General features: G+C 37.9%; 2 protein-coding genes across 2 annotated transcripts; both read left to right on the forward strand.

Moving 5' to 3' along the window:
- Positions 1-319: 319 nt before the first annotated feature.
- LOC115229096 (tyrosine-protein kinase HCK-like) lies at positions 320-2,853 on the forward strand. Its single transcript, XM_029799517.1, has 2 exons — positions 320-692; positions 2,393-2,853. The coding sequence occupies exons 1-2, from the start codon at positions 320-322 to the stop codon at positions 2,851-2,853; spliced, it is 834 nt and encodes a 277-aa protein (XP_029655377.1).
- A 19-nt stretch (positions 2,854-2,872) lies between these two features.
- Positions 2,873-3,396, forward strand: LOC115229097 (proto-oncogene tyrosine-protein kinase LCK-like). The gene is made up of 2 exons (XM_036499102.1): positions 2,873-3,008; positions 3,050-3,396. Exons 1-2 carry the CDS (start codon positions 2,873-2,875, stop codon positions 3,394-3,396), a joined length of 483 nt encoding a protein of 160 aa, XP_036354995.1.
- Positions 3,397-10,050: the final 6,654 nt, after the last annotated feature.

Raw genomic sequence — 10,050 nt, forward strand, 5'->3', positions numbered from 1 at the left:
GAATGGCTCGCTACATTTATTTTAATTTTTGGTTTTAAATTATTCATTTTTAGTAACATTTTTTAATTATTATTTACTTTTTTATAACTTATTTCATGCCTTGAACGAGTACGCCATCTCATTGCTAAACTACTACATTGGCCTGATCGAATTCGAGCCGAGTGAGTACGATGAAATGGACCTTATTGTCTGAAGAGTACTCCGAGAGAATCACGTCCACGTGTTGGCAAGCAATAAGGAGAGATTATACTTGTCTCGCCGGCAGCTAGGACGTGGACTGAGTAACATCGTAAACTTAAGTGAGCGAATTCTTACTAAGATGCACGACACCTTGTGGAGTAGGTCGAGTGTATCCCAAAGGAAGGCTGCCATCCTTGCTGCTGAAAAAGCGCGTGGTACACACCTAGGGACCATAAAAGGCTATGTGTCGGCTAAGTATAGTCTAGGTGCTACCCAAGTTAATGTGAAGGAGTTGATCAAACTTCAAAAGGAGTCCCTAATTAAAAAGATCAACTTAAAAGTCCTTCACAAGACTCTTTTTAGCAGCCTGGACAACCCGCACATTGACGTATCGTCGTCATCAACGTGGCTGAAATATGGGAATAACTCTCCCCGATCAGAAGGGTTGTTCTCATATTTGCAGGATAGAAACTTTTTTAATGGTCAACGGAAACAGTGTAACCACTGTAAGAGTAAGGCAATTACCGTTGACAATTTAGCCACGAAGTGCGGGAGTATGCTTTACCATGATTACACATGGAGGCATAACGAGGTGGTGAGGTCCCTCCATCTTTTGCTCTGCAATAAGTATGGCTTGAGGCGGTCCAGAAAGTTGCGAACCCATCGAGTTCAATCGGTGTGTGAGAACTCGCGGGTGTGCATTAAGGTGGATACCCCCATACGCACCTCGATTGTTGTCCAGCACAACAGATACGATATTGTGGTCCCGTGTGTGATGACATGGGATGGACTGGTCACCAAATACCACAAGCGGTACTTAAGACAGTTGGATGTAGACAAGTCTCTACAGGCTTATATACAGTCAACTGTTCTTAAGAGGACTCTGGAAAGTGTCTCGTTTGATGCTCGCCGATCCAGCCCTTTCCTGACGTTTAGTCAGCGAGAGGCGCTGGACTGCACCTTCTCGAAGGTCTGCAGTGCCAGAGAAGAGGAGGAAGAAGGGGAGGAGGTGCGTGGAGTGCCACCTTCTGCTCACTTCGAAGGCTCTGGACTTAGTTAGTAAAATTACTTAGTTAATTAGTTTATTTTTTTAATAAAGTACTTTTTTATTAAAACTACCATTTTTGCACTTTTTCTTTCAATATTTTTTTACAAATTTTTTATTACTCAGACAAACTGATTTTTGTCGAGAAATCTCTGAAAATACGTTTTTAATTTTGACTAGTCCAGAGATCATTTGGAAACTTCAAACTTCTTTTTCTAAACGAGTAATCCGAATTTAATGACTAGGAGCGACGTATATTGTTATTAATTACATTTTTAATAAATTTAATAATTGTTTCTTAATTAATCTTATCATTTTGTATAAATGTTGTTTTTTAATCTCAAGCTTATTATTATATTAATCGGAATTAAATTATCTGTATTCAAATTATTCGTCATTTCCTCATCTGTCCCATCATGGGATGTAATAATTCAAAACCAAGTTTAAAAAACAAGAATCCAATTCAAATGACGAGTATGTCAGTTTTTTGGCGTATTTCACTTACTTGTTTAAGAATATTACTTGATTTTGTGCGATATCTTATTATCATGACATAAATAAAGCATTCATCTGCAATTCGAATAACAAATAATTTACTTTTTAGTCAAACACCAAGTCGATGAGACTCGGAAACCTCGGGATAGGAATGATGAGATTGTTGTTGGTATGTTTTCATTCACTGCTATTCAAAATGACGATCTTTCGTTCGAAGTGGGGACTCGAATGAAGGTAATGAACTACAGGTTTGTAGTTGCACAAATACCTAGTGATGACCGGCTGTGGATTTATGTGACTAACATTAAAACTAATGAGAGAGGTTTTGTTCCTGCTAATTATGTCGAATCTGAGAACAAACGCAAAACTTCATTAGAGTAGTTATGAATGATCACTTTTGCAGCTGTTTCTTAGATATCAGCCGGACTGAGGCCCAAGTCCAACTAATGTTCGCGGAAAAAAGTACAACTGGAACATTTATAGTCCGTCCATCAACTGGTGACCTTATTTTTAAATTCAGCAGGCGGGGGATATGCCTTGTCAATAATGACAAGTCAAAACGAGGTCAAACACTACAAAATAAAAGTTAAAACGATTCAGGGCGGGTTCGAAATGAGCATAAGCGACACTAAAATATTTTCGTCGTTGGATCAGCTTATTTCATATTACCAGAGTTTCAGTCATTTGCTTATTCAATAGAGAATGCTGAACTGGCTTGCATTCTTACAAATCCTCTAAAGCGGTCAGCGCCCACAGTCACGTCGAGAAAACTAGTTATTCCTTTTGAAGAGTTCAAGATCACTACAACACTCGGACAAGGCAACTTTGGGAAAGTCTATAAAGGTTTCTTGTTTTGGTTATTCATAGGGAAATGGAAAAATTTGGATGTGGCACTCAAGTCTCTTAAGGACGCGAATAACAAAGAATTTTTCGACGAAGCAAAAATAATGCACAGTCTGGACAACCAGTATTTGGTCAAGTTGTTGGGAGTATCCCTGGATGGGGAAACGTCCTACCTCTGTATGGAATTTATGGAACGAGGACATTTGATGGGAGTCCTCAAATCTGACCGAGGCAACAAAATTACGTTTGAAATGCTGGCACGGATGGCTGCACAGGTAATCATTACATAATGACCAGATATCGTCGGGAATGTGTTATTTGTCCGACCAAGGTCTTATTCATCGGGACCTACGAACTGAGAATGTTCTTGTTGACAAAACTTTTACCTGCAAAATTGCAGACTTTGGTCTTGCCAAGAAAACCGACAATTTTCAAGCCTCCGAAGGTAATCTGGGTATTCTCATTATGCAGATACAAAATTTCCAGTCAAGTGGACGGCACTGGAAGCTGCTACTAAGGGAAAGTTTTCGACTAAGTCAGATATCTGGTCATTCGGTGTCCTGCTTTGGGAGCTTGTCACCTTTGGAGATGTCCCATACAAAGGTGCCCATTTTTTCAAAAATCAAGGGATGAACGGATCTGAAGTTTTAAAACAGCTTAAGACTGGATTTCGAATGAAAATCCCTCCAGACGTTCCGCATAATGTACCAAATGAGTGGTATGAACAAATGCTAATGTGCTGGGACGAAGAACCTATGAAAAGACCTAACTTTCACTCCCTCGTTGATGTCTTTGAGGCATTTTGTGTCGGGGGGAAAGACTATATTGATTAATTATTTATTAAACATTTTACAGATATCACTTTTGATTTAATGTTACAAATGAACGATTTTTAAATAAATTTTGCATAGAAGTAAAATTAATTAGATCTAATTTAATTATTCTCTTGGAGAACTATATTGTTGCCCTCGTATTTTCTCATATTCCCTCTACGTTTTTCATTAATATGTTACGCATTGGCAGTCAGTTACATTTTTTGACTTTGAAAACGTCTTTTGATTATCCGACATTTAACATCTAAACCCCTCTATTATGCCATCCCCTTATAATGCCACCCCGCTTATTGGCACGTCATTTTTTGTTTCTTATTTGAATTTCTCTTTATAAGATTATCAGCTTATGTTGAGAGCACCAAATTTCTTTGTGATCAACAGTAGGGTTTCCGTCCTGGACGGTCATGTGGTGACTGGCTTTTCTAAGTCCACAATGAAAAATAAAAAAGTAAATCAGAAGATCTGACTCTTACCCCCGTTTGTCTGGATATTTCAAAGGTGTTTGATAGTGTATAGGATTTGGAACTTTTTGTCAAAGTTTCTCGTACAAAAATTGATGAAACATCTTTCAATTTGCACATAAATTTCATTGAAAACAGAAAATCTTAATCAGCAAAAATGACAAATCTGTAGAAAAAGTTAACTGTTCCAAAGATTAATCATCGAATATTATGTTTTCACGAATACGTTACGTCATCTATTTTCACAAAGAAAAATCGTTTTTAATTTTTCTTGTTCGTAAAATCTGAACACATTCCGTTTTTAAAATTTTGTAACAAATTTAATTTCAAGAATTCAGTGTTACCTTACGCAATTATTTGATAACAAAAGTTATATTGTACCATATTAGCATTGGAACTCTCAAATTTTTTCAATCCTAGCGCAGGATTTGTGCAGTAATCTTTATTGACTTTAATCTTTAAATAACATCATTAAAATTTACATTATCTTCTATTTTCAGTTTTAAGGTATAGTTTTCCGTTTTTAATTTTAAACCTTTCCCGATTTTTAAAATAATTCGGTATCTTTTTTTTGAAGAATCGACAATGAAATCTCGGATAAAACATTCATAATTGAGACGTATTCTTTTGGATCTTGTGCATAACCGCTATACATTGTCGGTTCCAGAACGGGAATAAATGTGATCTAGGACGTGATATGTTCCGACACATTCTCACCATATAATCTGATCTCTGCAGTTGCAGAGCCCAGCTCGGCGGAAAAATACACGGAACTCGCAAAAAAAGAAATACTCGTCCCTGGTCAGAAACCACACATTTGCACCTATAGCCGTTGGGACATCCCGGGTCATCGGCACAGAGTCGTTTTTTTTTCTTCGTCGGCTGGGGACAAAGATTGAAAGGGAAAATAAGGATCCCAACAAGACACGTCATCTTTTTCAAAGTCTCGTTGGCGAGACTTAAATATCGAATAATTGAACAAATCCTTAAAGGAGAAAATTAAAATTCTGAACAAACACAACAAATTCCGGTTTTTACAAAAACCAAAAAAATTCATGATGATTAACGACAAGATGTACCTTACAGATTCGAATGGAAATCATAAGCTCGTAATTTGCATGGATAATGACTTTACTTACCCGCTGTGCAATGCGACCTGGAGATTCAAACACTTCTCCTGACATTACCTTATGTTCCCCAAACATCGCCCTCGACGCCAAATGGACAGTTCTGTACGACCTACCAACGGACCACAATCCTATTCTAATCAAAATAAACCATCACCCTGTAAAGAAGAGAATTACGAAGACCTACATTAACTACAAACGTGGGAAATGGGACTCGTTCAGGAGTGAAACTGAACGTATATTCAGTAATTTTTCTTGCTCCTCCTTTCAATCATTTGACGCTGCCGTTGCTTTCTTTACTAGTACACTTCTTTCTGCGGACAAAAAATTTATTCCCCGCGGCTTCATCCGAAATCACGGCCTCCACTTCCCCCCACCTATCATTGAACTATTCAAAAAACGAAGGAGGATCAAATCGACGACTTCTATCAATGGAAATGGAGAATCTCTAGCAGAAATCAACAAACAAATTGACGAATTAATCAAGAAACATAAAACTGACGAATGGAATGATTTTATCACTTCAATAACCCCAAATACTGGATCCCGTGCTTTCTGGAGAACCCTCAAGAAAATTCACACGAGGCAAACATGTCCCCTCTCACATGCCACCGGTATCTCGACCAAAAAATCTGTCCTATCTTTCCAGGATCAAGCCAACATCTTAATTCGCCATTATGCAAAAATCAGTCACCTTCCTACCCCAAAGGATCTCCGTTTCGTAAGAAAATCACATTATAAGTCAAATGACAATTCTACTGACTATATTAACATCCCAGAATCATTTACCAGGCAACTTGTTGTTAACTCGCGGAATTCTAACGCCAGAGGTCCTGATGGCCTTGCCATCCACCACCTAAAAAATCTGGGTCCTAATGGCTTTCTGGCTCTGACCAATTTAATCGAATACTCGATCAACCATGGTCTGGTTCCTATGCTTTGGAAGAAATCTACCATCATCCCTATCCCAAAGCCAAATCGTGATACCTCTGACCCCTCCTCTTTTCGACCTATCTCTTTGATCTCAGTGGTTTCAAAAATAACAGAGCGAGTTGTATTGAGCATCATAAAACCTTTCCTCCCATTTGCTGAATCTCAACATGGCTTTCGTTCTTTGCATTCCACTTCCACCCATCTTTCAAAACTGACACAATTCATTGCGGATGGGTTTAACAATCATAAGCCACCTCAAAGAACAATTATTGCATCCATCGACATTGAAAAGGCATTTGACAGAACGTCAAGACACGTTCTGTGTAGGAAAATAACCGATACGGAATTCCCCCACCAAATAAAGTCATGGCTACTCTCTTTTCTCTCTGGGCGTCTTGGTCGCACCACAATCATGTCTTCTTACTCACGCTACAAATACTTGCCTAACGGAGTTCCCCAAGGCTCGGTCCTTTCACCTGCCTTATTTAACTTACATCTGTCAAATATCCCGACGAACAATAATACTCTACTTCTCTCCTACGCTGATGACTTAATTTTTGCCTCCCGCCACCAAAACATAATCACCGCTTCTGGATTTCTGCAGGAACACATGAACACTCTTTCGTCCTGGCTGAAATGCAATCTTCTTCAACCTTCTCCTTCCAAATCATCTGTTACGCTATTCACAACTGACCGCCGTCAGTTCAACTTAGAGCCTAAACTATTCCTAGACAACACTCCACTCCCAGTTGAAAAATCCCCCAAAATCTTGGGTCTGATATTTGATTGCTGTTTGTCCTTCTCGAAACATGTTTCATATATCTGTGGAAAATCCCAGAAAAAACTCAATGTGCTCCGAGCTATTGCGGGGACTTCATTTGGGCAGGATAAGGAAAGTCTAACAACTGTATACAAGCAGTTTATTAGAACAACTATGAACTACGCCATCCCTGCTTGGGGTTCCTGCTTATCTAATACAAACCTTGAAAAACTTCAGAGAACTCAAAACTCAGCATTACGAATTATTACCGGCTGTCTAAAAACGACACCTACCGACCACCTACATTGGGAATCGAAAATCCTTCCAATCAGTGACCATTTTGAAATGCTCGGGCTGCAATTTCTTGACAAATGCCGAACCCTAAATCACCCTGGCTACTTCCTCTGGCACTCCACTAACAACAGGAGAATAGTTCCGACCCTCGCGGACAAAGTCCGCAAGCTTATACGATCCCCTCCGGACATTAACCAGAAGGGGATTCACGACCTGGTGGCTACGAGGGCAATCAGATGTCTTGGAATAAACAAGCTTCTGGGACGCCTTCCGCCGCCAATTAATAAGATCGAATCCTCCCTCTCAAGAGAAGCCCGAGTGAACTTGGCTCGTCTCCGCTGTGGCCACCATACTGGCCTACACGATTATCGCATAAAAATCGGTCTTGGTGAAATAACCCCTTCCTATTCCCTCAACGACCTTTTCTCCTGTCCAGGCCCGCCTTCTACTTCCTCGGAACACCGGATCACGATCGGGGATCTTTGGGAGCGTCCGACATTGGCCCTAACGTTCTTGTTAGCCACCGGCTTCCTTCAATTGAAGGGGCCGGGGGTAAATAAATAAATAAATATCCAGGCTCATCTTGGTATGAATAAATGAAGGATCTATGCAATAAGATGTCTCATACGGCCAGTAATAAATTCATATGAAATTTTTAAGTATTCAAACAATTTATTATCAAGACGCTTGCTCATCTTAAGAAACTTGGCCGCCTGTGTACCTACCGCTCCAGAGATCCCAGAGAATTGATATTCCTTATTCAGAGGATCTCGCGGGCTGTTTTACGCGGGAATTGTCTTTCAATCCTGCGAGCCAGTACATAATAGCTAGATTATTTTTAACAATTTTTTTACTTTCATAAAATTTATTATCAAACAATCGTCTAGAGTCTAGACCAGCGGTTCTCAAATGCGGCCCCCGGGGCCGCATGTGGCCCCCAGGATTTTTTTTGCGGCCCCTCTAGAGTAACTAACTTTTTTAATTTTTTAATAATGTTTATTCTTAAGGTTAAACATATCCATAATTGGTGATTTAATTAATCAATTTGAAGCACGATTTGGAGTACATTTATATAAATTTAATTTTTAGAATTTTAAAGAATTCCTTCCTTTAATGAAAATATTTGCAATTCCATTCAGCGTGGAAATTAAGGATGCGCCTGCAAAGTTTCAACTAGAACTCATTAATTTACAACATGATATAGAACTGGCGGCATTATTCGAAAATGCGTCCATTATTAATTTTTACGAATTAATTCCTCAAGACAAATTCAAAAATATAACACACAATGCATATATTATATCAATGTTTGGATCTACATATTTATGCGAATAAATATTTAGTAAAATGATTTGAATAAAAAATAAATATCGCAACAAACTCACGGATAATCACTCGAGTCAGCTTTTACAAACTTCTTCGACTTTACTTATTCCGGATTTCAAAAACTTAATAAACAAATAATACTTTCTTTTTAGCTCAACGCCTTTTGTAGATTTTTTAACTTTTATTTCTTTATAAAGGAAATGGAAATTAAAAAAAGAAAAAAGAGTCCAAAAAACTCATTACGCATCAGCAGTGGCTGCACTTCGGATTGCAAGCGAGTTACCGGCTTGGAAAATATAAAAATATATAAAATATTTTTTGTGCGGCCCGCGAAGCTAATCTTAATTATCGATTTGGCCCTTGAGCTGAAAAGGTTGAGAACCCCTGGTCTAGACTCTAGAGCAGGCCTGGCCAACCCAAATCGCATCGCGGGCCACTTTGTCCAAATGAATCCTTTCCGCGGGCCGCATATACATGTACATACTAAGGATAGATATCAAAACAACACAGATAAGATTTTATTTAGTAAAATAGCATTCAGTCCAATTATACGTATCAATGAGAAATCTGTTTTTCTTATCTTCACTTAATTTTTTCAAATCAACTTCACAATTACTAGTTGCACATCTTAATTGGTTTTCTAAGTTTTTATCTGTTAAAGAAGATCTATATCTACTTTTACTAAACTTTAATTTCGAAAAGAATGATTCACATACGTAAGTAGATCCAAAGGAGCTTACAACTCTTTGTGCAAAAATTCTTAAGTTGGGATATTTTTCTGCAGTCACATATTTGTTATAAAAGTCAATTTTGGATATAGTAGGATAAACAAGTCTTAGTTCACTGTTGCACTGTAGGTCAATTATTTCCGTCTGCAAAGTATTTGAAACAATAGAAACGTCAACATGAAATGGAGAAGAAAATGTTTCAAACATTTTCTCATATTTTTTTAGTTCCGAGAATCGACTGTCAAATGCTGCAGCAAGATTTTTTATTTCATCAGCGTACTTGAAGAAATTTTTACAATGGCTGATTTTAAATTGATTTAGCGTTGGAAAATGTTGATCATTTCCATTTCTTATTTGACATTCAAACAATGACAATTTCATTCGAAATGCTTTGACTTGATGGCATGCATTAGTAATCAAATTATCCTGTCCTTGTAACTCCTTGTTTAATTGATTAATTTTTTCGGTTATATCTACCAAAAAGCACAGATCTAGCATCCATTCTTCATCATTTAATTCAGTTAATGTCATTTTCTTATGCATCATAAAACTTTTGATTTCTTCTCTCAAGTCGAAAAAACGTTTTAAACATTTTCCGCGACTCAGCCATCTGACATTGGAAAAATACACAAGATCACCATAGTGAGAATATAACTCGTTCAATAATTCTTTAAACTGGCGATGTTGAAGTGCATGAGAACGAATGAAGTTTATAGTTCTTACAACCACATTCATAACATGGTTCATAGACAACACTTGCGCGCACAAATTGTGTTGATGTATCAAGCAGTGTATTACAAATAAATCATTTTTTATGCTTCTTGACTCCATCTCATCCATTATTAGCTTTACAACTCCTTTATTTCTTCCAATCATAGCCGGCGCCCCATCTGTTGTCAATCCAGCAAGGGTCTCTAAATTCGCTCCATTGTCGGATAAACATTTCATAACAGCTTGGAAAATATCTTCGCCCTTTGTAGTATCTTTCAAACTGACAAGGTTAAGCATTTCTTGTTTCACTTGAA

This window comes from Octopus sinensis, unplaced genomic scaffold, assembly GCF_006345805.1.
Source record: "Octopus sinensis unplaced genomic scaffold, ASM634580v1 Contig11826, whole genome shotgun sequence".
Lineage (NCBI taxonomy): Eukaryota > Metazoa > Mollusca > Cephalopoda > Octopoda > Octopodidae > Octopus > Octopus sinensis.

Excerpts from the sequence above, each read along its gene's own strand:
- LOC115229096 (XM_029799517.1), top strand. The coding sequence starts at position 320 with ATGCACGACACCTTGTGGAGTAGGTCGAGTGTATCCCAAAGGAAGGCT. Across the intron at positions 693-2,392 it reads ACAGTGTAACCACTGTAAGA|AGTTTCAGTCATTTGCTTAT; the intron begins GTAAGGCAATTA and ends TCATATTACCAG.
- LOC115229097 (XM_036499102.1), top strand. The coding sequence starts at position 2,873 with ATGTGTTATTTGTCCGACCAAGGTCTTATTCATCGGGACCTACGAACT. Across the intron at positions 3,009-3,049 it reads CAATTTTCAAGCCTCCGAAG|TCAAGTGGACGGCACTGGAA; the intron begins GTAATCTGGGTA and ends CAAAATTTCCAG.